Source organism: Bactrocera neohumeralis, chromosome 5, assembly GCF_024586455.1.
Source record: "Bactrocera neohumeralis isolate Rockhampton chromosome 5, APGP_CSIRO_Bneo_wtdbg2-racon-allhic-juicebox.fasta_v2, whole genome shotgun sequence".
NCBI classification, from domain to species: domain Eukaryota; kingdom Metazoa; phylum Arthropoda; class Insecta; order Diptera; family Tephritidae; genus Bactrocera; species Bactrocera neohumeralis.
In genome coordinates, this window is record NC_065922.1 from 26,408,687 (window position 1) to 26,430,950 (window position 22,264).

A 22,264-nucleotide genomic window follows, 5' to 3' on the forward strand; every position below is an offset into this window, starting at 1 on the left:
TTTGTCCGGAAAGTAATGGGACTGAGCCGATTTAAAAAAAAGAAAGGGACCAATCGTTACAATTCTTAAAAAAATTTCAAAATAGGTTCCTTCTGCGCCGATACAGCGCTGCCTGCGCGATTTCCAAGCATTGAAGGTGTCACTTAAGGCATTCGTCGGAATTGCCTTGAGAGTCGAGTTGCATGCTGCTTGGATCCCCTCTGTCGTCTCAAAATGCTTATCTTTCATTGGCCTTTTCAGGCAAGGAAACAAAAAAGTCTGGGGCCCACATCTGGGCTGTAGGGCGGCTGCGGAAGCGTTGGAATGCCGGCCTTGGTGTAGGCCGGGGCATTGTCGGGGTGCAACTTCCAATCGGCTACAATGTTGTCGGACCCGATTGACCTTGCGTTTGAGTCTCTTGATGATTTCCACGTAAAACTTGACGGTTTGTCCAGGAGGAACAATTTATGGTGGACGATGCCCTTGCTGTCAAAAAAGGCCTGGTGCCACCGAAACACACCACTTTTTGCTAAAGCAACATCTTGGTAAGCTTGCTTGATCATATCAAACATCCCTGTCGCAGATTTACCGAGTTTCACACAGAATTTAATCGCGTACCTCAGGTCTAATGAACGCTGCATTTTCGGCTTGCACCACTCAGTGAAACACGTCGCGCGAAAATGTTTGTCCTGATTTTCCAGGCGCTCGGAGGCAACAGTTAGCTAGGAACGCCCTCTACCGAATCTAGTGGTGCGCACATGCTCCGAAGTACAGGCGCGGCCGAAGAAAATCAGTTCTATTACTTTCCGAACAAACCCTGTATATGCAGACGGACATGCCTAAACCCACTCAGATCATTATTGTTATGTAGATTTTCGTTTCTCAAATGCCAACGAACATGTTCCCAGAACAAAAATTAAATTCCTGCTTAAAATACTAATTTAATTGTAAGGCGTCGTCACGGTTTCGAAACTATTCATGGTTAGAAATATATTTATTTGAGGTTTCCAAAACGTTTAAACAATGCAATTGTTTAAGTTATTCAAAGGTTTATAATAGTTTTTTTGCACGATAGAACATATTGAGAGTTCATTATTAATTATAAAAATGTGTTTTGTACGATTTTTAATAATATTGGAAATAAACTTACAAACGGATGGTAATCGACGGTAAATTTTAGTCATAATACTTTCCGACTTACCTAAAAAGAAAAAGAAAACGATATAAAATAAGAAAATATGTAGCATAAAAATTGTTTATAAAAAAAATATTGTCTGAAAATTTTTCTAAAATTAATAGAATTGCAGATTTTACCAATAATTTCCGGACAGAACTTAAAAGTAATTTCTAAATATTATTAAATTAGAATGCTTAGCAATAAAATAGTCCCAAACACCCGTTATATTAACAATTTAACTGCTTCCATATTCATAACCGAATGCCAACGCATGAAGGCCAATTCATAGGTATTCCCCAAATTAAGAAATTAAGAATAACACAATTTTTTATGCAAAATACCCAGACTCTGAATAAATTACGCAGATAAATTCGGTGTTTTTGGTATATTTTATTACATCAAAACAAAAACTTAAATTGGCAAATTTGAAGATTTGAAGATTTGTATACTTTGAGATAAGAAATAAAACAAGAAGATTACAACAACAGTAACATCCGAAATATAATTTAATAATACAGATCTCAGTTAGGCGTTTAAGTTTTATTTTTCTCCATTAGCTAGACTAATTTGTATAATGGCTAAATTATGCAAAACTAAGTCATACAACACAAAAGAAAAGAAAAACAAAAGCAAATAACTCATCAAAGTAAAACCGTAAAACAAAGCGAAAAATCTTACAAGATTGGTAAGCACACGAGAGAGAAAGAAAGAGAGAGAGCTAGAGCTAGAGCGCAGATATTAGAGGCGAATCGGCACACGAATAGAACTCGTACACTCGGCTCTTCGACAAAGCGCAAACGCTTACGTCCGCCGCACTTTTAGCGGTAACATTTGTCATTCGGAAGTTAGTTGTATGAAGAGAAGAAAAAATCTGAAGTAATTTTTATGCAAAATTATGCTATGAGACTACAATTAAAAGCACACCGCGATGATGTGTTAATAAACTTGAATAAATCATTAACAATAAAGTCTAAATTTATAAGACACAAATCTACGTATATGCATTACCAACTATTGGGTGACAAGCACTTTTATGGCTTCCGATCTGATTTTATAGGTAAAACACAATGCTTCCGTCGTTCGCCAAATCTGCCTACGATTGTTGTCTGCTTGATTCAGATATGAAAAAAATTCGCAAGGTTAACGAACCAAGTTCAAGGGCAGTCACATTCCGGTGCTTAAAATAACTAAAGAATCTTAGTTACGATATTCTCGGAAAGGTTATTGTATTTAGTATTTTCGATTGATTTTTATTATTGGTTTTCGATCACTTCAAGGTGAGAAGTTTTAGATATATATTTTAAGTTTCTTGCAGAGACGTTGCTTTTATCTAATTATATTTCTTAATATTTATAATCTGTGGTGTTATATACATATATTATACTTTGCTACCAAATGTATGAAAATCCGTAATTAATGAGCTTGTATAATTTACTACTTGGAAAGGGAATTAAGGGGTAGTCATCTAACGCATGGTCAAGAATGAAACTGAAACAACAAAGTAGTAATTGAACCAAATCAGCCTGGATACCAAAAAAATCCGTGATAATCATAAACTAACTGTAGCATTATGAGTATCAATAATTGAAGAAATTATTTTATTCGGTGTTTTTTTATTATCCATCTATCCAAAACCGAGCTGTTAATCAATGCAATCGGTTTATTCTATATGGTGTAAGAAAAATACGATTTCGCATTAAAAAAAAACTATTGACTTAGTAATGAATGAGCAGAGGGAAAAGATGGCCGAATTCCTATCTGCGGCGCTGTTGAATCCCTACAAAATCGAAAAATTTTTGAAGCGGATGGTTACTGGTGATAAAAAGTGGATAGCTTATGAAAATGTCAATCGCAAAAGGTCGTAGTCGAATTGCGATGAGCTTCCGAAAACGGTGCCTAAGCCAGAGTTGACGATCAGAAAAGTCAGAAGTAATTCGGACCTGTAATGTCAACAATTGGACCGTATGAAAGAATATATCGCTTAGAAACGACCAAGAGAGGAATTGTATGCCATCAAGACAATGCCAGGCCACTCGTATCGATAGTCATACGCCAGAAACTCCGAGAGCTTGGTTGGGAGATATTTATGCATTCACTTCATAGTCCAGACCTGCCAACTTTTTGCAAAATAGGAACGAAGGTTTTTATGAGAGTGGCAAAATAATTTTACATTAGACCACACTTAACGCATAGGATAGGTTCTATCAAAGTAGAGCGTAATAGGAAGCAGCACTAACCGAGGCTATCTTAACATGAAAATAGAGGAATCTGGGGAAGATGGATAGAAAATTGATAAGGTAGTCAATTTAATAATTATATCAAAAAAATCAAACCAAACAATTATTTCTTACAAAAACCAATAACCAACAATATAAGGGTCTACTTTGTGTTTTTCTGCCATTTTGTCAAGAAGGCATGTTACATTACATGCCGTCTTGACAAAAAGCATTTTGCATTTTCCTTCTGCGTTCTTTAAAAGTTGTTGATAAGTGGATAAAGAATCTAACTAATCTTTGAACAACATTTCATATATAGCGACCAAACTGCATTTTACAACCGCCATCGAATGTTCTTTTTATCTTCTTCGAAATCACTATCGTCAATATTTTTGTTTTCTTCATGCTCAGCTAGAGCCTTTAGCTCATAATTGGGAATACTAGCTGCTGTTTCTTGAACAATATCTTCAACGTCTTCCATATTTACCTCATCTGAACCAGTTTTTTTTTTGCTAATTTAACAATTTCATCCATATCGACAGTGTGCCATGTCTTCGCTCTTACTTAAATCTGGCCAAATATTCTTCGATAACAATTTCAAAGACCTTTTTAATATATTATTGCAAGAAAGGTTTATTTTTCTACAGATTTCATGATATTGTAGTTTTTCCAAATTTCTCTCAGCGATCGCTTTTTTGCTACATCAATTTTTTCAATGTTGATCGCAAGTAAATTGGACACCCAAAAGTGGTTCTAACCGACAAAAACATCAAAAAAGTTCACAAGATAACTTTGAATGACCGTAAAATGAAGTTTTTCGAGATAATAAGCATTCTAAGGATATCAAATGCACGTGTACATCGTATCATTCACGAATATTTGGTATGAGAAAGCTCTATGCTAAGTAAGTGCCGAAGCAACGACGACGTGATGATTCGGAGAAGTGTTTGTATTTTCAAGCGTAATAAACCCGAGTTTTGTCGTCTTCATTCGAGTAATCTACACACGATGAATCCGCTCCAAAGCGTGGAATAACACAACACTCGGCTGGCAAGGTTTTTGCGTCTATATTTTGAGATGCGCGTGGAATATATTTGAAGGACGAAATCGCTGTATTTGAAGAAAACGAAAGTGTTATTTCACCAAGACAATGCACTGTGTCACAAGTCAGTGAAAACGATGGCAAAAGTCCGTGAATTGGGCTTCGAATTGCTTCTACATACACCACCACACGTATTCTCCGGATCTGGCCCCAACGGCTTTATTCTCAGACCGCTGGGAAGAAATTTTCATCAAATGAAGAAGTGATCGCCGAAACTAAGGGCTATTTTGAAGCAAAGAACAAATCATACTACAAAAATGGTATCACAAAGTTTGAGGGCCGCTATAATCTATGTATCATCCTTGAAGGGAACTATGTTGAAAAAAACGAATTTTGTCGAAAATAAAGCGGGGACTTTTCAATAGAGTAAAGATAATTTAGACTATAGGAGGGATATGGATCCACATCGCCCGATTTTTAAGTAGCAAACTAAGTTTTTAAGACAGTTAAAAGGGTTCTAAGTTTTGATGTATGAACATCAGGAAAAGTATAGTATGAATCGGTATTACAAGTACCAAAGCGTACGAAAAACTAGATACCAGCTAAGGACCACCAGATACATAGTTTTAAATGCAACATGTCTTCAAAATTTGTTCGCCTACACGAAAAACAAATTTCAAACAAGCAAACATAATGTACTATATATGTATGTATTAAAATACAAATGCATCCATCTGTGGGTGTGCAAGATAACAAAAAAAATTTAACAAAATATATTTGACAACTGAAATGCCATTAATTGCCAACCCGTTTAGTGCATCACCAACTAATTAATTATCCAGCTGCATTAGCCGAACAATGGACCGAACTCAAGACATTTATTGTAAAGTAAAATGATAGATCCAAACAAACTCATGAACATGTGTAAAATGAGAGTGTGAATTTGAACAGAAACCAGAACCAGCAAAAAAAGCAGCAAAAAAGCAACAAAAACACCAAACAACTAGCACAACAACGAAGTACACAACTAAAAAGCCTCAACCCTTATTGATACAATAACAACAACAATGGTGATGTTTAAAACGTTTTGTGCAGCACAGCAAGTTGGAATTCATATGATTTGGCTCACTCACTTGGATTAACTCAATTTTCGTATATGGCAACAAAGAGTAAAGTGTCACACTTTTAATATAAGACCATATGGCAGCAGAAACAAAGGTGCTGACAATAGCAATAGGCCTAAGAAAAACGAAAAAAATACAACAAAAAACACCAAAAAGTAAATAGGCTTCAATGGTGGACAAATACAGAGACACAAAGTAGCAAATCTGCATATTTTAAATCGGTGCTGTAGAAGCGCAGAAGATATGCTCAATTTATGCAGCAGCCAATGTAAAGGCGAACGAAACGGCGACCCCCACTTTGTATATAAACTATGTAGATCAATAGGCCTATATCCAGTAAACCATCTCAATTCGATACTAAAGCATCAACGCGGTGTGACGCGCCAAATCGAACGAACAAATATAAAAATATCGAAACAATTCGAATATTGAAAAAATACGAACGCGAACGGTGATACCCAAGTGTTTTGTGAAATATTGAAAATTTTTTATATAAAAAAATAACTGAAATAATTGAAAAAATGCGTCTCCTGATCGTAGCACTCGCACTCTTCGCCGTTAGCGCCACAGCCGCGCCACAATATGGATACGAACCAGCAGGCAGTGCCAGTGGATTAACCGCACGCGGCAGCAATGGAGTCCTCGGCGGCAGCGGTGGTGTTGCGCCCGGTATTGGTGGTGGTGCCATTGGCAATGGTAACTCCCTAAGCCATGGCGGCGGACGTGGTGGTGACAAATACCTACCACCCGAGTCCGAACAACAGGCGCCACTCATCAACAAACAATTCTACACCATCTCGGCACCGGAAGATAATGCCACCAAATCGAAGCACTTGGTTTTGGGCAAACCACAAAAGAATTTCCGTGTGATCTTCATTAAGGCACCCACACCCGATAATGTTAAGTACTCTGCCGAATTCGCGCCACAAGAAGAGAAAACCGTTATCTATGTGTTGCACAAGAAGGGTGAAGATATCGATGCCGCCAACATTGGTACACCAGCACCAACTGTGCCCAGCAAACCAGAGGTCTTCTTCATCAAATACAAGACACCCGAGGAGGCACAACAGGCACAGAAGGAAATTCAGGGTAAGTGTTGAGCATTTAAACGGGCGCGAGTAAAAAATTTTGTCGTACAAAGCTTAAGGGAATTATATCAGCCTATATACCATATATGACTTCCGGCAAAAAAACAGCTTATATTTAACCAAGCTTCTATTGCTTTCTCTCTTCCAGATCAATACGATCAATTGGGCGGCAACAACCAATTCGGTGAAGACACTGCACCCATCACCTCCGTGGTTGGCGCTTTGGACAGCCTTAACCCTGATGGCAGCTACAACTATCGCCAAGTGAACGGCGGCAGCGCCAATTTGGCAGAGCCACAGCAGCCACAACAGCCCAGCTCTCAATATTTGCCATCTTTCTTGAAGGTTTAATTGGAATTTGATATGAAAATTTACGACCTACTTGGAATTTAGTATTTAGTTAGCAATGTTGATTAATAGTTAAGCGGAATCTGTGACAAGCGTATTCGTTATTTGCGCACATTCTTTGTTATATCTGTTGTTATTTTTATTTGTTAAATGTTGTTTTCTTGTTTTAAATAAATTGAAATCGAAATTCATACGAATTGTGTTAGTAACTAAATACGTATTGGGCTCGGGGAAAATCCAAGAAATATTTGCATATCTCTTTTTCAGATTTCCTAATTAGCTTTGTATTCCCTTTTATGTATGCGATTCTGCCAAATTCAGAACCGTATACAGTTACCATCTTTATTGAATTCCTTCGGCTGAAGACCAACAAAATTTGATATTTCTATTGATTATTTATAGCCTAGTTTCGAATTCAGCGCTGCTGTTGGAAATACCCAATACTAAAAGGTCAATATCAATATCATGATTGTCACTTTAGTATGTGTAAAACAGACATCACTTAAAAAAATTCTTGCAAATTTTTATTAAAAAATGATATCTATAAAAAAATAAAAATTGAAAAAAATGCTAATAAAAAAATTCAAAAAATATAAAAAAATTATAATAGTAAAAAGTTATGAAAATTATTTTAAAAAATTATAATAATAAATATTATTATAAAATACTAAACAAAATAAAAAAAAAAATAAAATAAAATAAATCAAAAAATAAATATAAAATTCATCTTTATATACAAAAAGTACGTGTCACGTTGTTTGTCCGCGATGGACTCCTAAACTACTGAACCGATTTTAGTAAAATTTAGCACACTGGGTTCAGCTCAAACCAACTTAGAAGATAGGACAGCTAAAATTCATAAATAAAGAATACAGTGAAAGCTCTCTTAAATGGACGCCTTATTAAGCGGACAACTCTATTAACTGAACAGAAACGCTGGAAACCAGAAACATTGAGAAAGCCGCCTTATGTTCGTTATTTTTTCCTATGAAATTTATTTGTAGGAACATATTTAAAATTAAATTTCAAGTACTACAATCCCTTGGATTCTTATACCGACAAAATCGTTTTCGCCTTATTAGTAAATAAAATTTTCTCTGTATTTAATAGTTTATTATATGAATAATAGTATAAAATGTATACCGCAGCAACGCGAAGCCGGACCCCCTAGTTTAATAAATATAAAATAGATATTTTAGAGGGTTAGGTATAACTTTAATAAAAACCACCATTGTGTCTTGATATCATGCCCTCCAATATTACTCTAAAATCAATTTCCTTTTGGTAGAACATAATAGCAACGATTCAAGAGTATTCCTGATTTAAAAAAAATATTGCTTCAACTGCTTAGAGGTTGGTCAAAATTAAAGGGGTTATATCCACTTGTGATTTTCAAAAAATCGATTGTTTGAATGTACATATATTCAAGAATATTCTCTGAAAATTTCAAATCGATCCGAAAATTAGTTTCGGAGATATGAGCGTTCGAAAGTAGGCGGAGCACGAGTCGGAGTAGCCGTTCCCGAAACTTTAAACGCGTTTATCTCAAAACCGTGTTTTCAGAGTCGGTGAGCAAAATTTCTCCGAAACCGCTAAACCGATCGGTTTGAAATTTTCACACGACTTACTCAGATATATTTTTCAGGTAATGATCGAAGGAATAAGGTTTTGGACAATAATTTCGATTTTTTAAGCCACTTTAAAGTGAAAAATTTTCATGAAAAACTGAATTTCTTTTTTGAACAGCCGCCATTTTGTCAAAAATCTAAATTTTGACTAGACCTTCGATCATTACCTGTATTTATTTATCACAAAACTAAATATTTTTGGTTTTTGGTTTTCAGATAATTTGGACCAGAGATATCTTGCTCACCGCCAAGCACTTTTTGTGGACATCTCTCCGCAGATCATCTACAGGAGCTAGAGGATCCAATATTTTTTTAAATAAACCGCTGATTGTTAGTTAAAGTACATTAAATTCTGTTTAAGTACATTTTTTCCATTAAAGTATAAAATAAAATGCCTCTTGCCTCTTCACAAAAAAACGCGTTTTTTCTGCCTCGCAATTGGATATAACCCCTTAAAGTAAAAAGAAATCCATTATCTTTGTACTAAATGTACTATAACTATTTATTTGGTTAGATTGATCCGATTTAGGTGAAATATGCACGGTTTTGTTCAAGAACTTATTACCATTCGAACTTTTCGTCACTTTAGCAAAAGCCAGAGACAATCGAATCCAAACTTCTCTAGAGGCGAATTTTTCACCAGCAAATCCATACGCCATGGACAGGAGCGTATATCACTTGCTACCAGGTTCGACCTATAAGAAGTGTGCATAAGAGTCACCCAACTTAGCTCCGAGAGCTTCTGGTAACTCACTATTGATGCTTGTCGTTGTCCTGATGGAACACAATCCTCTACCATTAGCCAAATCTGGTCACTTTTGGGCGATTGCTTACTTCAGTCCAATTGTTGACAGTACGGATATGAATTAAGAGTTTAATTCCTGTCAATCCCATAAAACACATAGCGAAACCCTCCCAATGGTAGCTGTCTTAAGTGACGAACTATTTATTATCAGCAAGCATCCATTTCAGAAATGGATCGATTTTATTGCGATTCAACTGTGATGTGCAGATCGGTCCATGAGGTTTTTTTGCGTTAACTCCTGTGACACTCACAAATCGTGCTTCTTTTTGCAACCAAACTTTTTTAATTGTTCCAAACGATTATTGGCAAAATGTTTTTGTACAAATATAATTTTTCTAACGCAATAAAGCGAAACCGATCTCACTTACACCACGCGAGATACTGGATACTTAAACCACCTTTTGAAAAAAAAAATAATAATGAATTGCCTTTTATTAGTATAAAGCATAGTCTCTTTTTTCTCGATATAATTTTCTTTGGCCAAATTGGGTAATTTTTTCGAAATTCTGTTCGCCGATGAAACCACTATCTCAACTGCTCCTTGACCTCTAGTGTAGTCCATAATTCGTCGACGGTTATCAAGGTTTCGCTGGTTTTCCGAAATGAGTAAACGTAGGACCCACAGTGCTGACAATTTTCTTATGACCAGTATTTAATTGAGTATAGGACCCTTGTAATCCATCCCAATGGACTATCTCAGCTATAGCAACAGTAGATGGTTCTTCAAAGCCCGAAATGAGACTACTTTGAAACTAATCAAACCAAATTTGGACTGTCACTATTGAAACAGAAAAAAGCAAAGAGCTTAAGTGATATTATTTTTTCCGAGTGTTTACTCAGGAACAGCGAGATTGAAACCATTTCGAATAAAATAGATATTTGAATGACGCTCATCTAACACTAACAACTATAATCATCTATTTTATGATCGATTCTGTTTTGACTAAGAAGCGGCACAAAGTAGTTCATCATTAATTTTATGAGCGAACACATTTAAATTCAATTTTGCCATCATTTCGACAGCAAGAACACACAAATTTTATAACCGATACGTATTTAACAAAAATCAAAGTTTTTGATGAGGGATTAGACATTGTTTGACAACAAAGAGACAGACATAAGGAAGGCGACAACACAATGGGCAGACGACTAAAGTGCACCATAAAAGTATGAGGGCACTCAATACAGGTAGCAATTCAGCAGTTTAGGAGTGATTAGCCTTGAGAAAACAAACTAAAATCATAGCGACTTTTACGCTCGAAAGTATGCAACATAATTCGTTTAGTTTATTATGTGTGAAGTTTACATATGTATGCATATGAACTGAACTAGAGTGTAGCGGAAATAAAGCGGCAATTAATTAAGTTAAATTTAGATGAAAAAGAGTGCAAAAATAAAGATTGCGGTTGACAAATGCCGAGGGTGCAGCAGGTCAGCAGCGATTTAATGACCGATGCGATTTGATACGCGATCAGTGCATATTGTTGTTGCAGCAAGACTAAACACTTTTATGATTGTTTGTGTTGCTGCAGATGCTTTTAAGCAAATATCTATTGGCGAGCAGCATAATGCGATCAGCGCTCACATTTTGACGCGAAAATTGTCAACCGAACTGCGCGCGCCGGCGATCGACATTAGCGCCGCCGCCTTTGATCACCCACTTCGAAGCGCAAATTTGCAAATTTGCATTGATTTCGCGAATTTTGTAGTGCGAAAAGCGTAACAATTCGCATATAAAATGATATTGCAAGGCAGACAGGTCAAGCAGTGCAACCGTAAGCCTCTTAGAGGATCAACACATTCAGTGCAGTGAAGTGTAGTGTATGATTTTGAGTGAAAATCAAAATATTATCAAACACCTAATATTATATCTCCAATTTCGAGAAAGGACTAATTCTAAACAATCTATTTCGCAATGCGTTCTTTTGTATTACTCGCTTGTTTGGCAACAATTGCCGCCGTCAGTGCTGCGCCACAATTCGGTTACGGTTATGGCGCCCAGCCAGCCGCCAGCAGTTTCGTGCCTTCAACACGTGGTGGCGAGAAGTATTTACCGCCCGCCACAACAACACCAGCACCCAGCGTGCACAAGCAATTCTACTTGATTTCGGCGCCGGAAGACACTGAGGGCGCTGGCAAACCAAAACACCTGGTCATCGGACGTCCACAGAAGAACTATCGTGTCGTCTTCATTAAGGCACCAAACTCTGATAACGACAACCGCAAATTGTCAGCCGAATTCGCGCCACAAGAGGAGAAGACCGTCATTTATGTGCTCAGCAAAAAGGATAATGAACTCACCGCCAATGACTTCGCCACACCAGCACCAACGGTGCCCAGCAAACCCGAAGTATTCTTCATCAAATACAAGACACCCGAGGAAGCTGAGGCAGCACAGAAAGAAATTCAAGGTGAGTTGCATGCAACTTAAGGAAATATTTAGCACACAAAAGCATAAATTACAAAAAAGCTAAATAATCACAATTAAAATATTCCCATCACAGACCAATACGACCAATTGGGCGGCACTAAGGAATTCTCTGATGAAGGTACCGCCCCTGTGGCTTCGGTTATCGGCTCTTTGGACGGTATTGCTCCCGATGGCAGCTACAACTACAGAGCCATTGCTGCCCCACCAGAGGAACTCGGTAGCGCATCCTCACCACTTAGCCAATACCTGCCTGCTGCGGCGCGTCTGTAAGACAACGCTTCAAATGCAACTGGATTTGTTAGAATTGTTTTGTTGTTATTTGTTAACGTTGCATTGCGTAACACGTGGCATAAAGCCGAAAACTCGTTGATTAATTGTTAATTATAATTCATTGTTACTTTATATTGTTTTTTATTTACGAAAATTATGCGATTTAATAAAATTTAATTAAAAAAATAGTAATGTTTTTTTTACTAAGGAATTTAAAAATTGATATATGAAAAATTAACTTATAATAATATATAAAACAAAACACGTTATATACCCTTCAAAAATACAAAAGATTCCTTATAGAACTTGATTCTGAACATTCAGTTTGGTAGATATATGCTACATCTGTACATATAATTATTGCCTTAGAAAATAACCCAACCAAATTTCGTGAAGATATCTTGTCAAATGAAAAAGTTTTCGAAACAAGCACATGCATATTATGTGTGTATGTATACAGACGAACGAACAGACGGACATGGCTAAATCGATTCATTTGCCGAATCTGAAGTATTATTTTAGGGATAATAGTCAAAAACATTTTCATCTAAATTTTTAAAGAAATCTACTAAATTTTTAGATTATTTTGGATGAAATTGCAGCTTTTGAATTTCTTCAGGTTGTTCTTTGTCCCAAATGCGGCAAATTTGCTTGTTTACATAACCATTGAGTCTTAAATGAGCCTCATCGCTGAACAAAATTTGGCTCGAAAACGCCGGATCTTCTTGGAACTTTTCAAGAGCCCATAAAGCGAAGCGATGTCGTTTGGGAGCGTCGAGAGGCTTAAGTTCTTGCACTAGCTGTATTTTGTACAATTAATTTAAGATCTCGACATAAAACACAATAACATGACAGCTTGACACGACTTAGGCGTATGTCGCACTGTAACATAATCATGTTATGTACCGTTTTCAGTTGAAGTTTGTAGAGTCGTTGGGGCATATACGATGACAAGTTTAATGCATATGACGTTCATATGTATTGATTTATTTTCCATTTCAATTTAAGGGGTGAGGGGTTTCAAAAACTCGAATATTTTTATTGTCTTATTAAATTCTTGAACATCTCTAAAATATTGACCTAAATTTTCAAATTGATCCGAGTAATAGTTTCGAGATACTGCTTTGAGAACTTGTACGCTCGAGGCTAGCTAGGCTAAGTGCGCCGTCTTTAAACACGTTTTGAAGTCGTTGGCAAGATTTCTCGAGAATTACTCAATCGGTCTTAATGAAATTTTACAATTTTTAAAGACTTGGACGAAGAATTTTTGATTTTCGATTAGAATTATTTGAAAAAAAATTTTACGAAATTTTCACAGAAATTTTCAGTTTTTGTTTTTTTGAAAAATGTGTGCCAAAAATCCAATTTTCAGTTTATTTTTTTTAATTTCAGAACTTTTTTGTTAGTGGTGTATATTTGTAACAGAAAAGAATTCTAATGAAATACATATTTCATCTTATATATAAAAATAAGTTGGTTTTTGTCTGTTTGCTATAGCTGACTAAAAATTCAGAAAATGTTCATTTTTAACCGACTTACGAGCGTAAATTAAAAAAAAATCATTACTTATTCACCATGTGCTATAAAGCACATATAGAGGCCGTGGACACAACATTAAAAGACCTTAGAGACTCCTTTGCTCTCATAGGCGGGATAATTTTTGTATTTATTTGCTGGAGATTTCCGACAGACTCTTCCTGTCATTAACAGAGGTACGCGAGCAGATATCATCAAAACATGCTTAATATCGTCGCCCTTATGGGCTTCGATTGAAAATATAAATTTACGGACGAATATGAGAGCTCATCTTCATGGAATCACTGATGGTGATTTTCTACAGCAACTGCTTAAACTTGGGGAAGGAATTTTTCCACTCCAAATTTAAGGAGTAATTGTAATATTCTTCTGAATCTAGGCAAAATAGTCCATAGTTTAGAAATTTTAATAGATGCAGTATGCCCCTAATTGGTGAAACGGCTTAAATTCTTTCGCTCTAACTACAAACAAGACCGAATACCAAACTTTAGTATTATTAGGGATTGACCTACGAAAATAATGTTTTACTCATTGCCAACTGTATGTTGGTCTATGGCGGGTCGGAGGTCCTGAAAATCAATTTATATTACTGCCACAAAATAAATTAACATCAAATATCGTTTAAAGGGACCCAATAAATTATTTTTTAAGAGCAGAGAAGGTAAAATATATAGTAAAGGCCTCTTTAAAAAAATTAAAAGAAATTAGGAAAACACAAAATAAAATATACTTTCATGTTCGAATTTCCTTCATTTAACTAATTTTTAATGACCCCACGCAAAAACGAGAAAGTATGTGTAGAAGAGTGTGTACAAAATTATGACTTGAAATTATTGTTTAATACCGGTGTGAAGCCGGGGCGGGCTGCTAGTTCTTTATATGAGAAAAAAATTGTTTAAAAAAGGGCTGTTTTTTACCCGAAGACACCCATGTAACCCCTTAATTGTTATATGAGGAATGGGAGTACATAGTTGTTGTTCGATTCCCCTGTTTTCTCATAGGCTGAGGAGGTACAGAAACGATTCGTTTTCAACATATATATTTGATATATTTAAGTTAGAGGTTTGGAAAATATGTACATAAAACTTAATAGGGGGCGCGATTCCTTGCACACAATTTTTTAAATCTCAGATTGCTCTTCAAAACATCACTATGAAGATTTTTAAGCGAAATTCTTAAAAATTGTTTTACGCTTATTCTTTTCATTCCTTATTCATATACATCTTTTGACTTTTTTCGCGCTTTCAATGATATAATTCATGGAGTTAGCTTCGCTGCTTAATATTTAATCGATTTCATTTGCATTGCAAATTCGTAAAGTTAGTTCGTTAATTTACGAGCGTATAACATCAATTAGTTTTGAAAAAATCATTTCCGATTCTTAAAATCATAAATATGAATTTGTCCACCGCTAACTACTGTCTCGATGGCTTTTCTTCTTCGTTTCTTTTGTATTTGCCATTATCACATTAACAAAGTCAAGGCTTCTTATCTTTTTTGAAGTTCTCAGGTTTTATCATTTCACGTAATCAAGAGATTTTGGAGCAGTAAGGCGAGAAATCATCTTTCTTGAAATTTGAGGTGGCAAGGAAAAATTGACAGTCTCTATATTATGTACCATGTAATGTTCGAAAGATGAAGAGAATGACAGGAGTTAAAAATTTTGATCGATGGATACAAACTAGAAAGACGGAGGCTGTAAGATCACGAAAGTCGAGGATGCTGAAATTGCATACTTTTAAGTAAAACGAATGAGTGACAAAAATCTTACTTGAGATCTCTTCTCAAAATAAGCGCTTGAATGACTATGTTTATTTGGAAAATAAAATAATTTTAAGTTTTTGACTCTATTTTTTGCAACCTTTCTACATTCTAAGAAGGCTCTCTTATCGAAAATGTAACAGAACATACATTGTGACAAAAGAGTACCCGCAAATTGTAATTTAAATTCCCCGGGTAAATGAGAGCTCGCAGATCCGTTCGAATGATTTAGGAGGATATTTTAGGTATGGAACGCGTTCTTTCTCGACCGTAAACAGGTATTTTTGGACTTGCTTTATCGTGCGAATTCCAATCCCATATTTATGGAGAATTGCCGATGAGACAAAGGTTTATGAGTTTGACATGCAAACAATCATTGGAATGGAGGGGGAAAAACGAGCTGAAACCAAAATAATTACGCCAAGGCCGCTCAAATATCAAGTTGATGCTCATTGTGTTTTTCGATATTCTTCATTTGGTCATGAGTTTATTACGGAGGGACAGACGGTCAAAAAGGAATTCTATTTGGGGGTATTGAGGTGTTTGCGTGAGAACATACGTCGAAAACGGCCGGAATTATGGAAGAACAATTCATGGATTTTACACGATGATAAGCACATCGCGATAAGGCTGAATTTTTTTCAAAAACAGTACGATTCTGACCAAATTTAAAGTAAAAAACACAATGAATACCATCGATCTCTAACGTATTCACTAGATCACCAACGTATACCAAAATAAGACCAAATTCGCTGAAGGAGCTGAAGGCCATCCCAAAAAGTGCTTATAAAATGTGTTTCGAGGACGACAAAATAAATATTGCTGAATAATTAAATATTTTTCGTTTTATTAACAATTTCCAGGTACTTTTTATACCCTGAACAGGGTATATTAAGTTTGTCACGAAGTTTGTAACACCCAGAAAGAAGCGTCGGACACCCTATAAAGTATATATACTTGTATAAATGATCAGTATGTTGAGCTGAGTCGGTTTAGCCATGACCGTCTGCCTGTCTGTCCGTCTGTCTATATATAGACGAAATAGTCAATCAGTTTTTAAGATAGCGTTTTGAAATTTAGTAAACGTCATTTTCTCTTCAAGAAGCTGCTCATTTGTCGGAACTACCGATACCCGGACCACTATAACATATAGCTACCATTCAAACTGAACGAACGGAATCAAGTTCTTGTATGGAAAACTTTCACATTTGACAATATATCTTCACAAAAGTTGGCAAAACTTTTTTAAGTCAACAATGTAATATCCGAAGAAATTGTTCAGATCGGTTAACTATAGCTTATAGCTGCCATACAAACTGAATGATCGGAATCAAGTGCTTGCATTGGAAACTTCATCATTTAACGATATATCTTCCCGAAATTTGGTATGAGTTATTGTTTACAGAAATAATTTATGTAACATCAAAAGAAATTGTTCAGATTGGATTACTATAGCATATAGCTTCCATACAAACTGGACACATAGTTACTAAAAGAAATTCACCTGTGAAGGGTATATTAGCTTCGGTGCAGCCGAAGTTAACGTTTTTTCTTGTTTTATGAGGTCATTGACTGGCAATAAATATATTTCCCCTACCGGGAGCCTTTTAATGGCCTCACTCAACACGCGTTCATTGGAGCGGATATATTGGTTTCGGGAACAGGAAAAGGTAACGGGGAACAAATTGAGAGAGAGACAGAGAGTGAGTTGCTTGAGCGATCTCTGTTGCGAACAATATTTAACGATTTATGGCAAATGCAGGACTGTAATGAGTTTTTCTTGACTCTCTATCTCGTTTATACAATGGGTTTCAAGCACGATTTCCTTAACTCTTTTCATGATATTCATAACGTCGTTTCGAAGGTGATGGGTGTTTTTTTAGACATGTGGTTTTCAATAGGGCAATGCTTTTTTTGGAGTTGGTCCTTTTTACAGATGTTACTTGATTTATACTAAGTTTGGTTCGGCGTTTAATAAAATGGACAGACTTAATCCGGAACACACACTCGGACTTTTGGTTAAATGGGTAGGTTAAAACAAAAAAAAAAAACAAAATTGTCGCATTTAGAGTAATGATAAAGCACACGCCGTCGTTTCATTCTCAAAACGTTAATGTTAAGCCGTAATGCAGGCATAATGTTAATGTCGTTGAAGAACGCTATAGAGCCATGATAAATTACTTGTTTGTGGATGAATTGACAGCACTTCAGCCAACAAAAAATCAGTTTATTGAAGGAAACTTTTTGTGAGCGTATTATCTCGCGCCGTAGGCCTCCAAAATCGTGCGACTTAACACGGCTGGAGTATTTTTTGGGAATTATGTAAAGCCGTTAGCTTACGCAGATAAGCCTAAGACGATTAACGCCCTACCAGAGAATGTTAGGCGCGGTATTGCTGACGTTCGCTACAATTGCGGCGAAAAATGATCGAAAATACGACCTTGTGGGGCTCACTTGCCCGAAATAATTTTTAAAATAAAATATCTTATCATCACATTAAAACTAAATGCTTAACTATAACATTAAATTAGACTAGTTTTTTCCTTATTGAAAACCACACGTCTAAAAGAGAACAATTTAGATGAAAAAGTTTTTTACGAACTCAGTACCGACCCTTAACGCTCAATTATGTCCAAACCTTGCGTTCTAGATAAAGTAGTTACGTAAATTTTACACGAAATGGCCAGAAAATATTTAATCACAAACGGAGTCTTAGCGCCACATGGAATTTTCACACTCCCACTAGTGATATAATCCATGTGGGGTAATTTACAGTAATACATATCGTAAGGAAAGTGAAGCAAGAAGTGATAAATGGAAGTTTTAATGAAAGATAAAAGGAAAACATTCACTGAAATAATTGTTAAACAAGTTTGGCAGTTTCAGTCATGTGCCACAGTAATGGAGTTGCCACATAATACACAGATCTGTGGGTAACAAGCGTGTAAATGAATCTAATTACCAAAATGCGTATATAGCAACAACAAATATTATTACACTACTAATTAGTTATGCAATTTTTCATAACTAATACCAAAAATGTTCAGTGAGAAAATGAATGAGCACGAGAGCGAAAAGCGCAGACACATTGACATTGAACTAATTTAATTAGCAGCAAGGTATTTAGAGTTGAGTTACAAATCTGCATGTACAAATAAGTATGGCGTATACCAGCCTACATGAGGGCGGATGTCATAAAAGCCATCAACATTTGAATAATCCAATAAAAAATTTTGGGTTTCTCAGGTGCAACCACAATTTGCGTTTGTGGTTGCATATCTGCAGCATATGATCAACTCATTCATATATAAATATATCTTTACACCACTACTGTTGCATGCAACATTAAAAATTTTCCCAAGATTCAACTTCTGATTTTCATCCGACATTTAGTTGCCTATAAATGGTTGCTGTCAGTTAAAGACAATCAACAGTTTTAAAAATAGTTTAGACATAATTAGAGCTTCCTCGAGCTGCATTAGACGCAAAGTGTTTTTAGCAAAATAAAATAAAAAAACAATTTTAATCCAAATCAACAAGTTTTTCTCACTAAAAATTGTGTAAAATGCGCGTCCTTTTCGTGTATAGCTGCGCGCTACTCGCTGTCACCGTTAACGCCGCGTCCAGTTTCGGTTACCACTACGAACGCAATGGCAACTCCAACTCCAACACCAACACACTCACGAATGCCAATAGCCTGAGCTTAAGCAGTAGCGGTAACGGTATACGCTCGAAGGACAACAACGCCGAAAGTTTCTTCAATCCTGCACCCAGTGGAAATTCATTCCTCTTACCGCAACATCAAACACTACGACAACAACAACAACAGCAACAGCAGCAACAAAAAACGGAGCAACAATCTTTTGGTGGCGACAAGTACCTACCACCTTCACAACCCACCGCCGAACCGATCATTACCAAGCAATTTTTTTTAGTCTCCGCACCGGAGGATTCGGAAGAGCAAACACGCAGCAAGCACTTTGTTATTGGCCGTCCGCAGAAGAACTATCGCGTCGTCTTTATTAAGGCACCTTCCTCTGATAATGCAAACCTCAAGTTGACAGCCGAATATGCGCCACAAGAGGAGAAGACTGTCATTTATGTTTTGAGTAAAAAGGACAACGACTTGAATATTGGTGAGATTGGCACACCAGCGCCCACTCAACCCACCAAACCGGAAGTATTCTTTATCAAATACAAGACACCGGAAGAGGCTGCCGCAGCGCAGAAGGAAATTCAAGGTGAGTTGAAATCTATCAGGTAATTGTTACTGTGAGCATTTGTTGAGTTCAAAAAATACAAAATTCCAGAACTTAATATTATATATACGCAGCTTACGACAGTATGCATATAAATGATCAGCATGACGAGCTGACTCGATTTATGTCCCTCTGTCTGTACGCCTGAATACCTATATTCCAACTAGTCCCTCAATTTTTTGAGATATAGATCTGAAATTTTGCACACGTCCTTTTCTCCCTAAGAAGTTGCTCACTTTTCGGAACTAATAATATCGGACCACTATAGCAAAATCAAGGTCTTATATGGAAACCTTTTTTATTTTACAAATTATTTTCACGATATTCAGCACAGATTATTATTCAAAGCAATGGTACAAGCTCCGAAGAAATTGTTCAAATCGGACTACTATATACAAATATGTCATACAAACTGATAAATAAAAACTCAGTTCTTGTATTTTTATTTGACAAGATATCTTCACAATTTTTACATGGATTATTTTCCAAGGTACAATGTCCGAAAGAATTGTTCAGATCGGACTACTATAGTGTATAGCTACCATACAAATTAATCGATAAAAATCCAGCCCGTGTATACAAAACTATTTTAATTGACGAGATATCTTCACAAAAAAAAAATCAAAACATTTTTATACTATAAATAAGAAATATATGTATCTGTGTAGAGTATTGTAGCTTCGGTGCAGCCGATGTTAACGTTTTTTCTTGTTTTGACGTGAGAAAATTTTTTACCGAAGTAAATATTCAAATTCAATATTATATAGTGGAAATAAAGGGAAGTGGCGTTTTTAATGCTGCAATATTTAAGATTATCATCGAACTTAGAATTGTCTCGAAAATTCAAAACCGATAAATCAACGAAGATAAAATTTTCCAAAACAATGAATTCGGCTATAATCGCGTAAGCGGTGTCTACGCCATTAAAGAAGAAGAAAAGGAATTAAAAAAGATGGCTATTTAAATTTGAGTTATTTATTAATTAAAATGCTATAGTAAAACTAAAGTCATATTTGCCAACGTATTAGATTTTATAGCGAACTACTGACCAACGTGTCATTGCTTTGTTGTCGAAACAGGAAACATAGTTTTAAACACTCATCTCTTCTTATATTAACATTTAATTCATCAGTCATGTTTCATAAACTAACACATATTTTATATATTTCCAGAACAATATGACAATCTTGGCGGCACTTCAGAGTTCTCCGACGAGGGCGTTGTACCCATAAAATCGGTTGTGGGCTCACTCGACGGTTTGGCGGCCAATGGCGGCTACGACTACCGCAAAGTACAAAATGGCGCCGATTCACCCATCAAAAACTTCCTGCAACCAGCACGTTTCTATTTCTAAAGCCTTAGGTTAAAAAAATTTAAGTTTTCTTGTTTGAGATGCGCACATTCCGTTATGCATATGCACTTCTATATATTTGTAAAAAATGTTTGTTTTCAATTTTAATTAAAAAACACTTTTAGCTTAATTCAAAATCGAAATGAAATGTTAATGCATTTGGAAATCAATGGATACCCAGTGCGCTCGCACAAAAGACTCAAGCAACGAACTCGCTGCGTGAATTTGCCATAAAAGTATTAACGATTGAGTCATTAATTTTCTTTTTCTGTCCTTTTCACGGCGCACAGCGACTTCTACAGATTTATGATCAATAAGCAATTGATTGATTGGCATGTCAACAGCATTTTGTTGCATACAACCAACAGCTGGTGATAGCGATGTTTTGACATCGAATGCTTTATGCAAACTAAGTATGACATTATAAATTTATACGATTAAATTAAGCTTTTTAGCTGCAACGCCAGCGAGCGATCGCCCTTTCAGCTGGCTGAGCTAAGCGCAAAAATTAAGTAGCCGAAAACAAGTTGGCCATGTCTGCACATACTATTGAATGGCAGTCAGCGCAAATCAAGCGCTTGGATGCGCTGTGATTAATTGCCACTTGAGTAGCGCGCGCTTTTGTCCAACTAACTGGCTAAATACAAACAGTTGTTTGTCTGTATGTATATGACAAGCAAACTTCCTCGATTCGAACAGGTCAATTTGAGCGTCAGCTGTGTTTGTATGTGTGTCACCCCACCCAAGCTTCGTTAGCTGAGATGATGAGCTTGATTTGATTGGCCGTCCGGTGACCGCTTTGTTGACCCAACGGCCTCGCAACTGCTTCGTCACTGTCACCGAACTACTATTTAGCGTATTTTTGGCAATTTGCGAATTTTATGCAAATTCGTTTTTGGTAATTTTAGCATTTCGCGGCAGAAGACGACAGTCGTCACTCACAACTATTGTTGGGTTTTGTGCGCACATCTTTTTTATACCCTGAACAGGGCATTTTAATTTTGCCACGAAAGTTATAACACCCAGAAGAGATTCTATAAAGTATATATTGGGTAGTCGAAAAAGTCCTTTCGTATTTTGTCAATAGATGTCGTTGCAGTCGTATATCTTGAGTGCTCGAGTGCGAATCATATTGTGTTATACCACATAGTGTTGGAAAGGTTAGATTTTAAGCTTCATTTAACCAAAAACGAAATTAAATTCGGCGAAGTTGAAAAAAAATTATAGCCGAGTGGAAATAATGAAGAAA

The 22,264-nt window shown here is 36.2% G+C and overlaps 4 protein-coding genes across 5 annotated transcripts in view; 3 read left to right on the plus strand and 1 right to left on the minus strand.

Moving 5' to 3' along the window:
* LOC126760004 (protein gone early) overlaps nucleotides 1-22,264 on the minus strand; it is an 84,634-nt gene that overhangs the window by 21,376 nt on the left and 40,994 nt on the right. The gene's annotated exons all lie outside the window — the stretch shown is intronic.
* LOC126760011 (uncharacterized) lies at nucleotides 6,060-6,977 on the plus strand. The gene is made up of 2 exons (XM_050475329.1): nucleotides 6,060-6,627; nucleotides 6,775-6,977. The coding sequence occupies exons 1-2, from the start codon at nucleotides 6,060-6,062 to the stop codon at nucleotides 6,975-6,977; spliced, it is 771 nt and encodes a 256-aa protein (XP_050331286.1).
* Nucleotides 11,323-12,108, plus strand: LOC126760012 (uncharacterized). Its single transcript, XM_050475330.1, has 2 exons — nucleotides 11,323-11,818; nucleotides 11,912-12,108. The coding sequence occupies exons 1-2, from the start codon at nucleotides 11,323-11,325 to the stop codon at nucleotides 12,106-12,108; spliced, it is 693 nt and encodes a 230-aa protein (XP_050331287.1).
* Nucleotides 18,971-21,018, plus strand: LOC126760010 (uncharacterized). The gene is made up of 2 exons (XM_050475328.1): nucleotides 18,971-19,646; nucleotides 20,837-21,018. Exons 1-2 carry the CDS (start codon nucleotides 18,971-18,973, stop codon nucleotides 21,016-21,018), a joined length of 858 nt encoding a protein of 285 aa, XP_050331285.1.

Coding starts and splice junctions, on each gene's coding strand:
- LOC126760012 (XM_050475330.1), top strand. CDS start 11,323: ATGCGTTCTTTTGTATTACTCGCTTGTTTGGCAACAATTGCCGCCGTC. Junction 11,819..11,911: donor AGCACAGAAAGAAATTCAAG/GTGAGTTGCATG, acceptor TTCCCATCACAG/ACCAATACGACCAATTGGGC.
- LOC126760011 (XM_050475329.1), top strand. CDS start 6,060: ATGCGTCTCCTGATCGTAGCACTCGCACTCTTCGCCGTTAGCGCCACA. Junction 6,628..6,774: donor GGCACAGAAGGAAATTCAGG/GTAAGTGTTGAG, acceptor TCTCTCTTCCAG/ATCAATACGATCAATTGGGC.
- LOC126760010 (XM_050475328.1), top strand. CDS start 18,971: ATGCGCGTCCTTTTCGTGTATAGCTGCGCGCTACTCGCTGTCACCGTT. Junction 19,647..20,836: donor AGCGCAGAAGGAAATTCAAG/GTGAGTTGAAAT, acceptor ATATATTTCCAG/AACAATATGACAATCTTGGC.